General features: G+C 32.1%; 1 protein-coding gene across 1 annotated transcript; it reads right to left on the reverse strand.

Annotated features, from left to right (window-relative positions):
• Positions 1–741: 741 nt before the first annotated feature.
• Positions 742–7,801, reverse strand: LOC107891720 (ubiquitin carboxyl-terminal hydrolase 6). The gene is made up of 18 exons (XM_016816593.2): positions 7,673–7,801; positions 6,665–6,810; positions 6,463–6,498; positions 6,252–6,359; positions 5,463–5,563; positions 5,229–5,355; positions 4,713–4,772; positions 4,549–4,616; positions 4,211–4,261; positions 3,592–3,700; positions 3,090–3,178; positions 2,810–2,879; positions 2,553–2,633; positions 2,371–2,466; positions 2,233–2,281; positions 1,557–1,676; positions 1,386–1,460; positions 742–974 (listed from the first exon to the last, which is right to left on the reverse strand). Exons 1-18 carry the CDS (start codon positions 7,680–7,682, stop codon positions 919–921), a joined length of 1,452 nt encoding a protein of 483 aa, XP_016672082.2. The 5' UTR covers positions 7,683–7,801; the 3' UTR covers positions 742–918.
• Positions 7,802–18,525: the final 10,724 nt, after the last annotated feature.

The following is an 18,525-nucleotide window of genomic DNA, read 5'->3' on the forward strand; positions in this document are numbered from 1 at the left end:
CCGGTACAACCTTTAAAGCATGTGTTGGCATTTATTATCTCTTGCTGCCATCGTTATTTATTTTGCTCCTCCCGCATTTAACTTGAGGCATATTTGATTGTTAGATAAGTCCATATAAAATGAGTATGAATGATACATTGCAAGCACATTTTCGAGAAATATTGCTTGGAAATTTACTAGGGACAGAGAGCAAGGAGAAGAAAAGATTTGGGGGGGGGGGGAAGATGGGAAACGTAAAATAATTTTTTTTAACCACTGTCACGGTTTGATTAACAAGTTACAATTCAGGGACCATAACATCTTAGAGACTACTTCTGACAAAAAGGGCTAATCTAAAAATCAATATATAATTTAAGTAGAGATGTACATCCGATTGAATACGACTCATATTTTAATAACCAAACTCAATTTAAAATTTTTTAAATCAAGTCTAGTTAATAAATCTTATTATTTATACTTAATGTTATGCTTATAGAACTGATTATTTATTAGTTGACATATAACATTATTTCACTACATAAATAAAGTTTATAGGTAAACATTTATCAAAACGAAATAATCTTTTCTTATTCTGAATTTTGAATAACTCGAATTGTACAATTCATATTTGAGTTAAATCAAAATTTTTAATTTTTTTTATTCGAGTTGATCCGAATAAACTATTTAAACGATACAATAATCTAAAAGAAAAAAATAAATTGATATGGTTTGAAACTTAGATCTAATCAGAGCTGCCATAACTGAGGAATGAAAGTTTATTTTAAACATTCAATCAAACTGAATGTAATTAACAAAAAAGTAAAAGTACAACACAATTTAGTAAATATCTATTTGGCCATTTCACAATTTCTCATGTTCGAAGCAAATAAAAAAAAGGGGGAAAAAACCCAAAAGTACAGTTCATAATAAAAACAAAGATTACATTAAAACAGTGCGTGCCTTGTACATGCAGATGTATGCCATGTGCCAATCACCTAAAACCCAAAAATTTTAAAAAAAATATTAAAAGACATAGCCAAATGCGTATGTTCATGTTAATAGTATACCCAATCTATGGGACGAGTGTTAGATATGAGAATGTGCAATCTTCGAAAGTTCTTTTTTTTTTCAATGTATTTGGAGAGTCATCCCGTGTTCAAGTTTGAATGTGTTAAAAACACGTGTTAGCATGAATACTTTTTAAGAAAAATGGAAAGTTAGAGCAACATAACCTTGAAGTAGACATTCTGCATTTGAACACATGACCCTCCAATAAATGAAAGAAAAAATGGAAAATAGAACATACTGGTAGAGAACAGATGCTCGCATCCGACACTCACATCCAAACCAGAATAATGCAATTAATTATAAACAGTAATTTCATAGAAGTTCAGGCTGTGATTTACCTCCCCCGGAAAGTTTAACAATGTCCTCCTCTCGCTGCGGGATAGGGTTATCATCGTCAAACTCAATCCATTTCCCTGTGATTAGCAACAATTACTAGTTAGTAAAACAATAAATACATAAACTAAATATCATAGAAATACAGTGCCAAACAAACTATTCCGGGAACTGACCGCTTTCTTGCTTGACCCACGCAACATAATGCCCTGAATCGGCACTTCGGCCCTTGTGGGTCAGCACAGCAACCAAATCATAAATCCCAGTTAAACGTGTTTCCTTGTCAGAGGGAACCCCTGGAGAAGAACAGTATGAGAAACCATTGTTAAAAGTGTTCAAGTATCTGATTTCAGAATATAGCTGCATTATCACAGAACAATTATGGTAAATAATTTTACTCAAATTATGTATGCAATAGATTCCCTACAGCTAGAAGGAATTAGAAAATTATTACACATAGCAGCTTGATAATAATCTGATGCTAGGAAACTTGTCACTGTGAAATGGGCTTTAAAAACTTAAATTTTATTCATCAGAATTCGGATATTCATTTACCAGAATTGCATTCATCGTAATTACTTGATAGAATATTATCTGGAAAATGAACTGCAAATAAGTGCTCACATACTATGCAACTCAAACTCAGGTGTCAATGTTGGATAAAGATGTGTCCAACACAGGTATGTTAACTTTTTTAAAGTTTCTCTATGTATTCGGAGGGTTATATCCCCATAGCCCTTCCAAAATTTTGATGGCACAGGTATTACAAAATAAACAAAAAGTCAAAGCAACATATAGCTCATGTAAACCAGTTGAGGACGATTGACAACAATGGACATAAAGTGGTTTTACCTTCTTGAGATGTAGTCACAGTTGATTCTCCACTTGCATTGGATGACCCCTGCATTCAAAACATTGAAAAACAGTATCAAGCACAATGACTCAGAATTGCTACCGATATCGGCACTTATTGCAAAGTCGCCTAGTCACCTCTCCATCAATCATCTTGACATCATCATCTTTTGAGCTGGAGCTTTTCTCATTAGCTTTCAAACCGAGCTTTTTACCTTCCTCATCCCTCAGGATCTAAAAGTTGCATATCAAGAAACTATTGGTCAATGCACAGCAAACTAAAATTTAGTTAATCAACAAAACAAGGTTAAAATGGCTACCTGACGAGGACCTTCCAATTGTTTGCGAAGTTCATCTGAACATAGATCATAAACATCCAACTCCAGTGGATAATCAACTTTCTGGAAAAGGGAAACATATATCATACAATGCAATTACAAACATAGTTTGATAAGCAAACAAACAAGTTTTGGCATTTCTTGTGCCTTCACCAAGTCATCTCCAGCTGGTTAAATCAAAAATAGATATTTGTTTATAAAAATCATGTAGACTAAACCGGAAAATAAAATTTACATACCCGCAATATCTTGGCCTTTTGATTTGACTCCCTCTTCCAGAAAAAACGAACAAATTGAATAGTCAAATACCTTCATAATTCACCAGAAAAACAAGTCACCAAAATAGTTCTTTGTTTCAAAAATATGGATGAAAACATGGAAGGTATGAAGAATCATAAGTGCAGATGGAATCTACATCAGAGAAGTGACATGAGGAAGAAATGCCACCTTTCATTTTAGCAGACTACAGTACAATATATATATATAGAGAGAGAGGGCGATAACAAAGCTATTAGTTACCTTGGTAAACCATTAATTCGGGACTCTTTCAAGTAAATTGCACTGCGCCCGAGGGCAGGAGAAGCCTTTTCCAGTTCTGATTTCAAAGCCTACATACAGAAATATTATTAACTCATGTTAACAATAAATGCGTTAACGATTAGGAATAGTATTCTTCATTTGGAAGCCAATGAAGCTACAGAAGGATGAATCATTAATTTGTAATGAGATCTGCATGGAACAGTGGCTAGGACAAAACCCTCATGGGGGGGGAACCAAGGTAAAAAAATTTCCAACAGCTTAGATTTGTTATTCAATATTTTAAAAAGGAAAAGAGAAGAAAGGCTTAATTAAAGCCTATTACAAGTCCAATCACAGCACCAATGTCACTGATCAAAGTAACTGCTCCAAACTCTAAGCTGTTCCGTTAGGCCACAAAGTTGACAAAACCATATCAAGAAAAAGCATCGTACACAAGATGTAGTTATATAGAACAGAAAAGAAGGTAGCTGATATAGCTTACATGCTTTAGACCTTCATGTAAACGGTTCACTTCTTGCGAAATGTGGCATTTAAGTGAATAAACCGATTCTGTCTCAGAGGTTTCTTCACCACTCTCTTGGCAATGAATCCTAGCAATCAAACATAGGTTAGATGATACAAGAAGGGAAAGTTATCAAAAACTTTTTCAGATAAAAGAGAAGCAGAAAAATAGGAAAGGCAGCAAATAATACAATGCACTGATGAGTAATACATGAACTTGGGGCATACAGATAAATCAACCAAATATCGAGTAAATAACTTTCTCAATAGTAGCATAAACCAAATAAGGAATACAGATTTGAACTTAAAAACTGCATAAACTATATCGATGTAGGCATAAGTAGAAGGATGTTCTGGTTTTGCTTGTTCAGACTAGTTGAAATTTGAAATTCTTTATCTTTTCCCTCAGTATAAAGATGATATACTTTTACGTGTATTTCTTACATGAACTGCACCAGTGGTATTTGAAAATTTGAATAGCAGCAACAATTCTTCAACAGTTATAGAACACGGAATCAGAATATATAAATTGTCTAACTAGGTAATGTCATCATTATTAAAAAGAAAAAAAAATGACTATCAAATCTGTAGATATCTACCTGCTTGCAAGGTCAATACCAAAAAGGTCCTTTACAGTATCTATATTTTCACTGTAGAAAGAAAAAAAATGACAGTGAGAGATTAGAATTATTTTTCTAAAAGAGATGTTTGCTACTAAATTAGAAAGATATATGCTAGAGAAGCATTGCAGTAGCAAAAGAACTATGCAAGGTAACACTGCTCCAAATAAAAGATCCCTAATTTTGAAGAAAAAGTTTGATAAACCAAAAGCAACAGCTTCAAACTGTTTCAGTTGTTAAGGGCACCATGGACTTGCTCAAATTTTTCCAGTAAGTATAACTCAGTATATCTAAATGACAAAGAACAAGAAACCTACCTAGAACCAGCTGATCGAAGAGACTGAGAGAGGGTGTATAAAAGTTGTGTCCAACACTCTTCAGCATCCTGTAAAAGACCCCAAATTACATATCAGCATTTAAACAAATCTAAGCAAAAGAGTATTGGGTACAGTTGACTAAAAAAACTAGAAAAGAACAAAACCTGCTGCATGAAGACACCATTATGCAACTGGCCGAATTGAGGATACTTTTTACGCAACAACTGAAACCAAGATACACATAAACAATAAGTTCTCCATACCTTCCATCAAACTAAGTGCCATATAGCAACAAAAAACAGAAAAAAAGAGAAATTCCTTTAATGAACTTTGAAGTACAGCGCAACAATTCTGTTGACAACAGCATAGAAAAATATGTGCATGAAGCTCTAGCAAAAAATGGTAAAAAGATTAGATCACTAAGGAAAGAGAATTCAACAGAATCAGCAAAAATGGTTAAACAAGGCACAATAATACTGTTTTCGTGGACTTCACCTTATGTGAATAAAATTACCAAAATAAAATCGGGTACACCTACAAATATGTTGCATGCAATATAAAAATATTTCACCTAAATTCTAGTAGATGCATTTCTTCCATCTAGTGATATCCTATAGCTTCAGAGATCAAAGAGAACACAGGGATTCAAAATACAAGTGACAAGGAAAAAGGGAACAAACCGTCCAAAATTGCATAGGTGCAACTGGCTTGACACTTTTATCAAGTTCACCAAATAAATCACGTGTGGCAATTGTCAACATATGAGAAGTCTGATCCACGTCATTGTTTCTTCCTGAATGTGAATATCTGATCACAATTAAGACAGTGCACATTACATCTGCATCATACAAAAAACATACAAATCCAGTGCCATATTCTCACATAATGCATTGTTAGGTAAAGAAGGCACTTACTTTACTAAAGAAGACTTCAACTCTGGAACAGAATGGAGGCATTGTACAGTAGAATTCATGTAGCAGGTATTTCCCAGATTAAATAGACCAGCACTATGACCCTAAAAGTACAAAAATCAAATAGGTACAATCCTCAGTTGCAAGGCTAAAGACAAGGAACAAATTATAGACTGAGAGTGAACCCACCGTGTACTAACACAAGATGAAGGCAAAATAATATTTAACAAGAGCATAGTCAAGTTATTGCAACTAATCCCTAACGACCCATAAATCAGCAACAAATTGCTGTCAATAATCTCAGGTCAAACAACCAACAGTTGGGCCAGCCTGATTTGAGAATATAATAACTATCAAATCTCTAAACATATATTAACAAAAGAATAGGCAAATCCATCAATATTCTTTTAATATGAGGAAGAGTTACTATGTTGCCATGCTTTCCAGGAGGGCAAGCATGGTAAAGCTAAAAACAATGTTCATCTAAGTCTCGTTTGACATCTTGAATAGCTCCACACTTAACTTTAGTTCTTTAACAAGTACATGTCAACTAACAATTAGCATGAATTCATGTTCAATGAAATCAAAGGAAAGATACCAAACAATTGAATAATGCGTAAATCACAAGTAAACTATTAGATACAAGCTGGACTTATAATGAAATCAGACAGCATCCATGATACCAAGGCATACTACAATAATGCCATATTACATTTTTTATGTAATCCCCAATGCAAGAACATATTTTTCATTTGAAAGCGAAAAAGAACATGGAATTAGATTGGCACTTACCAAAGATACCACTTGTTCTTCTTCCGGAAGATCTTCCATAAAAACAGGGCCCTTTTCTGGGGCTTTAACAACCTCATCAGCAGTTCCCATCATCATCAACTTTTGACCCTAGAAGAAACATTATGGCACAAGGCGCAGCATTCTCATTAGAAAACTGTCCATAAGTTAGAGATGAAGGGGAAATAAGGTAAATGCTATCAAGATAGCTCACCTGCTTCAGTCCAACTGTTGACCAATCTGCATCATCCTACATTGTCAAAGGGTAAGCTTTAGAAATTCATGAATCACACTCAAAATAAGCAAGTTAGAAAACCATGACCAGACAAATAAAGGGTAAGCAACACTAATCGCAATGCACAAAGCACTTTATAAAGCAACTCTGCTAGCTATTACATAAAAAATCATCCAAGTACCTTCAACAAGCCACCTTTAACCATAATTTTCTGCCTTTCAGGAGGTACTCCAGTCAGATCGTACAACTGGCACTTGAAAACATATGGAGGCTGACTGGTGTCAATTTCCACAGCCTTCAAGAGTTCCTTTTGCCATTTCACACTCACTACAAAATTCAAAGAGGATACTTAAGAGTCCAAAATAATTATAATATAAATCCAAATGCCTTTAAAATTAGGGTAAAACCAAGGGCACCATGGAACATATAACACCTCAAAAGTGATTGATGATTCATTCCCTAACTAACCACCAAGCAAACACATTTACCAAAATTAACAACACAAAGTTTTGACGTTTGAATTTAGATCAAAGTTCCAGCTATTCTGAAGTAGTGCCAATCTAATTTTCACCATACAATTTATAAAACCTACTATTTATACGGTTAAAAACTCAGTCCCATGGTAAAAACTCAGTTCGTAAAGATTAGATCTTCGAATATGTCAGATGGATCAACCATCTGCAGAATTAGAGTATATTAAGTTCAATTTTTTTAACGAAATATAGACACCTTAATAATTGGTTGAATTGAATATCCAAAAACTCAATAATTTACTTCCATTATGCACACTTAACTCTAAAAATATAAATGAAGATTACACCCCTCAAAATTAAACACTAAGACCACGGGAACCCAGATTAGCTTCATTCAATATCAGATAGTATAATCCAAATACTCAACATAAAAACGGCCCCACACATCATAAGATGGAACAAACATGGAACAATAGAATCGAATCCCCATCCACCCACCCACCCAAAAAACCCAGATAGAAAATCGAAAAATAAAAAAGACCCATTGCAAAAAAAAAATCCAAAATAAAGTCCATTGATAAGCTGCAACAGTTCCATTCATAAAATAATAATAATACTAAACCAGAATTGAAAACCCTTTATAGGTAAACCTAAATGAGGCATTAACTATGAACGACAGTGCAAAAAATTTCAGCAAAGAGCTTAGAGCAATGAACCTGTCAACATGATTGGATTAGTATTGAGGATCGACCGAGAAAGAACGAGAAATTTCGAGGGTTTTTTTTTATTTGAAGTTTTTTCTTTTAGCTTGAAGAAGGGGAAAAGTATTTTATTTTTGCGATATATTTTGTTTTTATAGATGGAGAGGAGACGTACGAACCCGGTTCTCATTGGTCCGGGTTGGTTGTCATGGATTCGGTTTGGTTCATTTCAACGGGTCTAAGGTTTTGATTTTTTAGGTTAAACTTTGCTATTAGTCCCTGTACTTTAAGAAAGTTATGGATTTAGTCTTTATATTTTAATTTGATTAATTTTAGTCCTTAATACTTTTTGAATTGGTCAAGTTTAGTCCCTATACTTTTCAATTTTTAAAATTTCAGTTTTAGCCCAAACAGTAATAGTTAAATCCATTTGGTTAAACTCAATTACCAGTCATGTACTATGCTACAGCTGTAGATTTGGTTTATATTCTCTAATTAGATCATTATGAATCCTTATACTTTTCGGATTATGAAATTTCAGTCTTGACGCAAATGATAGTCGTTAATCTATTAACTGGATTTTTAGTGAGTAACTTGTGAAAATAACAAGCTAACATAGTATTACACATATAATAATATGTTTGGCACACAAGATTTTAGAAATAACACAATCTAACTTAATGAATTTAATAACTATCGTTTGGTGAAGATAGAAATTTTAGGATACTAGTGATGTGCCATTGAAGATAGTGGGGAGGATGCCATGATGAACCATAAATCTCACATTAATCATGTATTAGAGTTTACCACATTCAACCCATGAGGCACTTTTGTGGATAAAAATCATGAGGTCCAATGGCTCGAAGTGAACAATAAGTGCTCAGGTTCGAGTCCCAATGAAAATCATATATGAGCTAGTTAAATAATCAGTTTGCCTTAAGTTGTTCAATTTGTAATAGTTTATTTTGATTTAAATTGTTGATTTAGTTAATTAATTGCAATGGTAAAGAAAACAATTCTAAGAGTTAAATGATAAAGAAAATCCATATCAACATATAGTTTCTTTACTCGTTAAAAGGTGATGCCCTTAATGGCGAAAGTACCTACTTCCTAGTAGGTCCCTCTACTACAAACACTAGTAGAAATTAGTCCACATGCAATTAAATGGATCGATTTAACCTTTATGCTAATATAAAGAATCAAATAAGGACAAATTTTAGCAAAGTTAATATTTTAAATGATTTTTTGATACTGCAAATGAAATGGAGTTGAAATCCAAATGAAAAAAAAAGGGTCAACTACAAGTTTAGTTTTTTTATGTTTGTTTAAGTTTACGTTTTGGCCATTGTACTTTAAAAATTTTACTATATTGTAATTACGTTATCGATTTATTACATTATAGTCATTTATCCACAAACTCTAGTTAAGAGTGTAATGACAAGTTGATGTGACACGTTAATGTGTCATTTAAAAAAAGGGTCAAATTATATAACTAGTCCCTATAATTTTTTCTTTTGAGCAAATTTATTTATTCTCCTTCTTTGGCTTGATCATTTGACTTAATAATAAAACTGAATTAGTGCGACTAGCTTCATGATGTTTACAATTGAAGCTTGTGAGAGTTTGTTCATGTTTAGAGGGTAATTTCACATGGATCAACATTAGTAAGCAAAAACAATGTATCATCACCTCTGGGAGAAGCTGTTGGAAAAAACAGTTTTCGAAAACGTAGCGGAAAATAAATTTAGGGAAAAACTAAAGTTTTAATTTTTTTCCAAAACAATATCTTGGTCGTGATATCTAAAGTAATAAATACTTAATCAAAATTGTACCTTTTCGATTCGTCTAGGATGAGCGTTTCGACTAAGTAGTCTTCTCTGCTATCCTTAAGCTCACGTCTGCAGAGTGTGAACTCGCTTCGAGTTAGAAAATTTTTCACAAAAATTATCATTGGGTAATTTTATAATTTCGCTAATTTTTTGGGTCAAATTATAAATAAGAAAAATATTTTTAGAAATTTTCTGAAATAATCTCTTTAGAGAATTTTCTCTCTACAACTTTCTCTTGAATTCAAATGTGTGTAAATAATGACTCAATGCTTTCTTTATATAGGAAGAGTTTAGAGAGTTTAACTATGATTAAACTTAATCACTTTAATAATAAATCTTATTAAAATAATAGAATATTTATCTACAAGAGACAAATTACAAACTCTGAATTACAGTTAGAAATAAAACAGATTAAATCAGAACTTTCTCAGCTTAAAATAGAACAACAAGAAATGAAGGGACAAATTAGATCCTTAAAAGACGAAACCTCAGAAAAAAGTTCATCAGAAACTGAACCTAAACTTGAAGAAAATACACAAGAATATATGATACCAAGGCTTTACTCCAAAGCCCAAAAGGAGAAACCCTCTTAATAGAGACAGACACCACAAGATCTCATACTACAATCCCCAGAACAATACAATGGCATGAGATAAACCTTCCTGATAAGTGGAAACTTGAAGGTGCTACAGACCCTGTGGCACCAACCCCCATAAGAAACACTTCATTAAGTGAAATTTCTCAGCACCAAGATGGCACAGTTGAATTAAAATTCCATAGGCCACAAAGAATGCCTCCAAGACACTCCTTCGAAATAGGAAGTACCAGCACAGCTTTTAGGAGGTTAAATATAGAAGAAGAGTCAAATCCAGAAACACAAACAGTAGATTTTAGGACAGCCAGAACCTCTGTCTCTTCTATCCCAACAACATTTAGGACCAATTTACAAGGAATAGATAATTCCTCAAATATAGCTCAACCTATCTATGCCAAACAAGAAGAGAGTCCCCAAAATTCACCTAACATGGCACCAACTTATTCATCAATGACTAATAATGCAAGACAAAGAAAAAATTCAGAAATATTTGTTTTAGAAAAATTGTTTGAAATAAATAAAGAATGGTGTAGAAAGCACTTCTATTACAACAAAAATAAGCAAAAAAGAGAAGATTACTTTAAAAATTATAATGATAAAAAAGAAAATATTCTTCAAGAATATTATAGATTTATGAATACTCATAAAGTCCATATAAAATTCTTTGAATGGTTTGAAGAATATTATTTAGGATCTGTTAATACAATAAGATATAATACTAGATGGCAAACTAATAAAGGAGAAGTTGAATCTCGACATCCCCCTTTAATGGAGGTTCAATATCTTCATAAGAATACTGGAATAAAAGCAAACCCTTTAAGAATGAGAGCTCCCGATGCAGGAGAACAAATCTCATCAAAGGATATCAAAATGATAGTAGAACAAAACAATTATACAAATATTAATCTTCATACAATAGGAAAACAATTAGATTATATTGAAAATTTGGTAGAAAGTCAACCAATCAAGAGAGAACCAGTAAAAGAGATAACCGAAAAAAGTTCCAAAGAACCAATATTCACACCTTATGAGATTCCAAAAGCTTTCCAAAAATCCCAAAATGATTTCCTAACAGAAATCCAAAATAGACTTAATGCTTTAGAAAACCATAAGTCTGAATTAATCGCCCCTGATACCCCAATACAAACCCAATATTCAGTAAATACATTACACCAATCCTCCCAATCTGACTCGGATCAGTCAGATGAACAACAAATTAACAAGATGGCTTGGAAAGAACCAAAAAGATTATATTATCCAAAAATCACTGCACCTGATCTTAACATAGAAGAAAAACATGTTTTCCAAAATAAATACAATGCTAATACAATCTATGAATGGAATATAGATGGAATGTCCGAATATAATATTCTTAGTTTATTACAACAAATGACAATGGTTTCAAATGTTTATAAAACCCAAAATCAAAATGGATTAATCAATGACCATGCTATAGCTAATCTTTTAGTTGCTGGATTTACTGGTCAATTAAAAGGATGGTGGGATCATGCACTGACTAAAACCCAACAGGAAGAAATTTTAAAAGCAATAAAAAAAGATGACCAAGATAGAATTATTTTAGACGAACAAGGAAGAGAAATCCAAGATGCAGTAGCAACTTTAATTTTCTCAATCTCTAAACACTTCATTGGAGATCCTTCTCATCTTAAAGATAGAAATTCAGAATTATTATCAAATTTAAAATGTAAAAAATTAACCGATTTTAAATGGTATAAAAATGTCTTTATGACTAGAGTCATGCAAAGATCTGATAACCAGCAACCATTTTGGAAAGAAAAATTTCTAGCAGGACTTCCCACATTATTAGGAGAAAAAGTTAGGAATCAAATAAGAGAAAATTACAAAGGTATTATTCCATATGAAAAGCTTACATATGGTGAACTAATTAGTTTCACCCAAAAAGAAGGATTAAAAATTTGCCAAGATTTAAAATTACAAAAACAACTCAAGAAAGAAAGATATCAATGTAGAAAGGAATTAGGATCATTCTGCCACCAATTTGACATCAGGAATGAGCCTTCTTCTTCAAAAACATGTTGCCCTGAAAAGCCAAAAAATAGGAAAAAGAATATTTCAGAATATTATAAAAAACCTAAATATAAAAAATACAGAAAAGGGAAGAAACAACAAAAAACAAAAAAAAATTGACAAAACAATAAAATGTTATAGATGTGGAAAACCAGGACATATCTCAAAATATTGTAAAATCAAAAGAAAAATCAATAACTTAAATTTAGAAGAAGAAATAGAACAAAAATTAAATGAAATCCTATTAGAAACAACTTCTTCTGAAAATGATACATCTACTGAAACAGATGAATTACAAATAGACGAATTACATACAACATCCCAGTCTTCTGGAGATGAGAATGAACCTTCAATTAATATGCTAACTAAAGATCAAGAATTTATGATAGAAGTTATTGATAAAATTCAAGACCTAGAACTTAAAAGAGAATACCTTTTAAAATTAAAATCCTCATTAAAAGATAAACCAGAAAAAGAAAAAGAAATCATTTCTAGTCAATCACAAATGTATAATACACAAGATATAATATTTAATAAATATGAAAAAATAAAACCAAGACAAATTACAAACTCTGAATTACAGTTGGAAATAAAACAGATTAAATCAGAACTTTCTCAGCTTAAAATAGAACAACAAGAAATGAAGGAACAAATTAGATCCTTAAAAGACGAAACCTCAGAAAAAAGTTCATCAGAAACTGAACCTGAACCTGAAGAAAATACACAAGAATATATGATGGTTCTAACTGAAGTATCTATTCAAAGATATTTAATAAAAATAAATATTGTCATAAATAATAAATTTCAATTAGAAACAATAGCCCTTTTTGATACAGGAGCAGACCAAAACTGCATTAGAGAAGGAATAATTCCAACAAAATATTATAATAAAACATCAAAATCTCTTAAGGCTGCAAATGGTAAAAAATTAAAAATTACTTACAAAATTCCCAATGCAGAAATATCCAACAAAGGTATAAAATATCAAACATGTTTTTTAATGGTAAAAGATATTACCCAAGATGTCATATTAGGAACCCCATTCATATCCTTACTCAAACCTTATAAAGTAACAAATAATTCTATCTCCACTAAAGTTTTAAACACTAAGGTAGAATTTCCTTTTGTAGAAAAACCGAAAATAAGAAACCTCAACCTATTAAAATCTTTATCCATTCATAATGGATAAATTAATAATTTAATTAATTACAAACAGAAGCAAATCTCTCTCCTAAAAGAAGAAATATGTTTTAAAAAATTAAATGAACAATTAAGAAAAATAGAAATACAAAAAAGAATAGATCAAATCAAAAAGGAAATAGAATCAACAATTTGCTCTGACATTCCTAATGCCTTTTGGAATAGAAAGAAACATGAAGTAACATTACCATACGAAAACGATTTTGATGAAAGACAAATACCCACAAAAGCAAGACCAATACAAATGAACAAAGAAATGGAAGAATTTTGTAGAAAAGAAATACAAGACCTTCTTAATAAAAAATTAATTAGAAAGAGCAGTTCCCCTTGGAGTTGTTCAGCATTTTATGTAATAAAAAATGCAGAACTTGAAAGAGGAACGCCAATATTAGTAATTAATTACAAACCTCTAAATCAAGCCTTAAAATGGATTAGATACCCAATACCAAATAAGAAAGATTTGCTACAAAAACTTTGTAATGCAAATATTTTCTCAAAATTTGATATGAAATCCGGATTTTGGCAAATCCAAATAAAAGAAGAAGAAAGATATAAAACAGCATTTACTGTACCATTTGGACAATATGAATGGAATATAATGCCTTTTGGGTTAAAAAATGCTCCATCTGAGTTCCAAAGAATAATGAATGATATTTTTTACCAATATTCTCAATTCACAATAGTATACATCGATGATGTATTAGTATTTTCAGAAAATTTAGAAAAACACTTTAAACATATATCAATCTTTATAAAAGTCATAAGAAATAATGGTTTAGTAGTTTCTAAATCCAAAATAAGTTTATTCCAAACCAAAGTAAGGTTTTTAGGTCATTACATTACCCAAGGAACCATTACCCCAATAGAACGATCTATAGAATTTGCTAGCAAATTCCCAAACCAAATTCTTGATAAAGTCCAATTACAAAGGTTCTTAGGAAGCCTCAATTATGTTATAGACTTTTATCCAGGTCTTAGCAAATTATGTAAACCATTATATGATAGACTCAAAAAGAATCCACAACCTTGGACAAAAAACCATACCAATATTATCACCCAAATCAAAAAACAAATCACTAAGCTTCCTTGTTTATATTTAGCTGATCCAAATGCCCCCAAGATAGTTGAAACAGATGCTTCTGAAATAGGGTATGGTGGGATCCTAAAACAAGTTAAAGGAGGAAAAGAGCAAGTAGTCCAGTTTACTTCCAGACACTGGAATCCTACTCAGCAAAATTATAGTACTATTAAAAAAGAAATTTTATCAATTGTTTTATGCATTACAAAATTCCAAAGTGATTTATTAAATCAAAAATTCCTTTTGCGAATCGATTGCAAATCAGCAAAAGAAGTTTTACAAAAAGATGTTCAAAACATTGCCTCAAAACAGATTTTTGCAAGATGGCAGGCAATTTTGAGCATATTTGATTTTGATATTGAATACATCAAAGGAGAAACTAATTCTTTGCCTGATTTTCTCACCAGAGAGTTTCTTCAAAAATGCCCCCCAAACTCCGAGACTAAGGAAAAGGGAAAATAGAAGAATCATCCAAAACCCAAATCACATCAAAACCAATTAAAACATGGTATGAAATTTGCCAAAAAGAAGATGAGAAATCATCATCATCGTCAAAATCCTCCAAAAATACAATAATTCAAGATGCACAAGATCCAAATGAGATTGGTTCTCAAATCAAAAAATGAATTGAGTTCCTATCTCAATCTCCAGAAGTAGCATTGGCCTTTTCGCAAATGAAAGAGGAAACTCCTCTCAAACAAATTGCTGCTGAAGCAGCAAAGGTTTCAAAAAATAAAGAGATTGTTTTACAGAAACCAAAATCTCTTAAAAATGTTTTAAAAGAGACTTCTCTCCAAGAGGTTTTTCCAAAAGAGATAGCGGTATCTTCACAAACTGCTACACAAAAATCTTCACAATATTTTCCAAACAAATATTTTGAAAAAATTCTTGTTATGGAGGAAGAATTTTCAGAAAAACCTCCATATATACTGGCAAAAGAACTTTTCAATGGATGGCATTTCAAACCATTGGATTCTCAAAAACCCCAACAGTATTATGAAAATATACTGGTCCAAACTGGATCTGTTTTGTTCAAACATTACACAGATCCAAAAGATCCAAATTTTATTACCCATTCAACAGCCCAAATATTAAAAATTCTCCGACCAAGAGATTGGAGTGAAAACCCAAATGCTTCAAAGAAATTCCCAGCCAAATTTACCACCAAAATAGACCATTACCCATATTTTACATATTGGGATTACCAAATGGCATGGTACAATGCCTTTTTAATGAACAACCAACACATGAGACATTCGTGGCTCATATATTTCAAATATGGCACCCAATTCAAATTCCCAAACTGGTTCCAAGAGTGGTGGAATTGGTATGGACCATCATCCTTTGAGATACTACCAGAAAAAATTCAAAACTTATGGCCCAAATTCTTTGACAAATTTCATCCTGAACCAGATCAAAAATACATTTACAGGACAATCCAATTTTTCTCAAAACTATGCATTTCCTGGATTGTCTCATGGAATTATTCTTATAAGTAAGACCAACACACTGGAATTCCATTATTAGTTCGCAATTACAGGACTAAATGGTGGGGCAAATTTAATGATGAGAAATATGATTCAAAATATTTGGATAATTTTGCCAACAAGAATCCAAGATTATGTAAGTCTGCAGCCCCGGATCAAACCACAGCAAAATTTCTTCAAGCAAAGTCAACAGCCAGTGCAATGTTAGCTCAAACCAAGACAAAAAAAGAATACAAAAAACTCATGGCTGAAATGCTCAGCTCATTGGACTCCGAATCTGAAGATGAATCTCCAGCATCCTCAATCAAAACGGTGGATCTTGCAGATGATACCACTTCGGTAACCATCACCAGGTCCAAAAAGAAATAATACATGAACAGGAGAGATTCCCTGCAAGAAATGATGTGAACAAGAGAGATTCCCTGCAACAAAATAATCCGTGAACAGGAGAGATTCCCTACAAGAAATGATGTGAACAGGAAAGATTCACTGCAACAAAATAATGTGTGAACAGGAGAGATTCCCTACAACAAAATAATGCGTGAACAGGAGAGATTCCCTGCAAGAAATGATGTGAACAGGAAAGATTCCCTGCAACAGAATAATGCGTGAACAGGAAATATTCCCTGCAAGAAAAGACAAGTGAATAGTTATGTAATTTGTATTTTGTAACCAGAGAATATATTCTCTGAAAATTTATTTTCAAAAGTTTCAAATGTAATGATTAAACGATTTAGATGATGTAAGGAGAGAATAGCCCTCTATAAAAGGCTATCAGTTTGTGAATGGAAGACAGAACTCGATTTTACCCATTTGAGTTGTTTCTCCCAAAAGTTTCTCAAAGTTTTTCAAAACTTTCGCATTAACAAAGTTTCATTTTAAGTTTCCAAAATTTCAAATTAAATAATATTTTCTCAAATTGCATTTACAAAATTAAGTTTTCAAACTTAAACTATTTTCTTAAAAATATATCATTGCCAATCCGGTCCTCAGATCCTCGGGACTTCCTGGTATCAGAGCCATTACTAATCTTGGCGTTCCTCTTTCAAGTTCTGCATTTTTTATTACATAAAATGCTGAAGAACTCCAAGGAGAACTGCTCTTTCTAATTAATTTTTTATTAAGAAGGTCTTGTATTTCTTTTCTACAAAATTCTTCCATTTCTTTGTTCATTTGTATTGATCTTGCTTTTGTGGGTATTTGTCTTTCATCAAAATCGTTTTCGTATGGTAATGTTACTTCATGTTTCTTTCTATTCCAAAAGGCATTAGGAATGTCAGAGCAAATTGTTGATTCTATTTCCTTTTTGATTTGATCTATTCTTTTTTGTATTTCTCTTTTTCTTAATTGTTCATTTAATTTTTTAAAACATATTTCTTCTTTTAGGAAAGAGATTTGCTTCTATTTGTAATTAATTAAATTATTAATTTGTCCATTAATATAATCACTTTAATATTAAATTAATAAAATACTATTTAGATAAATATTAAATTAAATTTAATATTAAACTATTAAAATAATATTGTTTTTGGAATAATTAATCTGAAATCAAATTCTCTGGTGGAATTTTAGTATAAATGTAACTCTTCCACTATTCAACCACCGACGATCAACCGCTACTGGCCACTGGGATGTCGCTATCGTAGCCGCCAACACCGCTATGTCCGGTGATGCAGGTGCGACATCCTTACAGCACCCTGAGCGTGTTCGGTCCAGGTAAATAATGACTCGATCAGTCCAGTCTAACCACCGGTTGGACCGTCAACTCGGTTTCACATACTGGGCTTGGTTCTACCAGCTTTTGGGTCTTAGTCTCGATTTTAGACTCTCAGGCCCAATTTACGATATCAAGTCCAATTTTCAAGTTCAATTACCCATTGGGTCTGACTTGAAAATTAACTTCCAAAAATATCATATTAGTTTTAATTGATTTGATTAATTTAATTTTACTTGATCAAAATTAATTTTTCCAAAAATCACTTAGATTTTCCAAATTAATTTTTCAAGAAAATTCTTTAATCAAATTCTCTAGTTGAACAATTTTTACGACCACCTAATTTAATTCCACATTAATAAATCGACTCAATTAAATTATTTCTAAAGTTATAGAATTTTCTTCTAATTCAAATGCAGTCTGATCGAGCTTTTGCTGAGCTAGTGGGTGGACCAATAAGACATATACAATTAGGCTCTAGTGATTGCAATTATGTTCAGAAGTATTGTTCTAATAATTCACAATTACTTAATCATGGAGTCAGTCCACAAGAAGTACCATGATTGAAAATCCTTATTGTATACTCTTTACGAAAGCAATTCATCTAATTACTTTGTCCAATGACCTCGTCATGTTACCCTAATATGATACCATTGATTCCTTTGGATTAAATCCATTCACTCAATACAATCTTATCTTATTTAATTGTCAGCATTGTATCTTCTTAATGATTAATATAACCACTGTCAACAAATGACTTTTAGTGACGACTATTCTCAACATGGATATATGTATCTAATGCACTGCAAAAGCGAAACCATTGATAAATTTCGAGAGCTTCGTGCTGAAATGAGCAATTAGGTTTATCCATAAAGAATTTTTAGTCTGATCGAGGTACGAAATATTTTTCCAACAA

Source organism: Gossypium hirsutum, chromosome D09, assembly GCF_007990345.1.
Source record: "Gossypium hirsutum isolate 1008001.06 chromosome D09, Gossypium_hirsutum_v2.1, whole genome shotgun sequence".
Taxonomy (NCBI): Eukaryota; Viridiplantae; Streptophyta; class Magnoliopsida; order Malvales; family Malvaceae; genus Gossypium; species Gossypium hirsutum.

What these genes read in the sequence shown, in the direction of transcription:
- LOC107891720 (XM_016816593.2), bottom strand. An exon ending in TTGAAGTCTTCTTTAGTAAA is followed by an intron (nt 5,356 to 5,462) that starts GTAAGTGCCTTC and finishes AATTGTGATCAG; the next exon opens with ATATTCACATTCAGGAAGAA. An exon ending in TGTTAAACTTTCCGGGGGAG is followed by an intron (nt 975 to 1,385) that starts GTAAATCACAGC and finishes TTTGGGTTTTAG; the next exon opens with GTGATTGGCACATGGCATAC.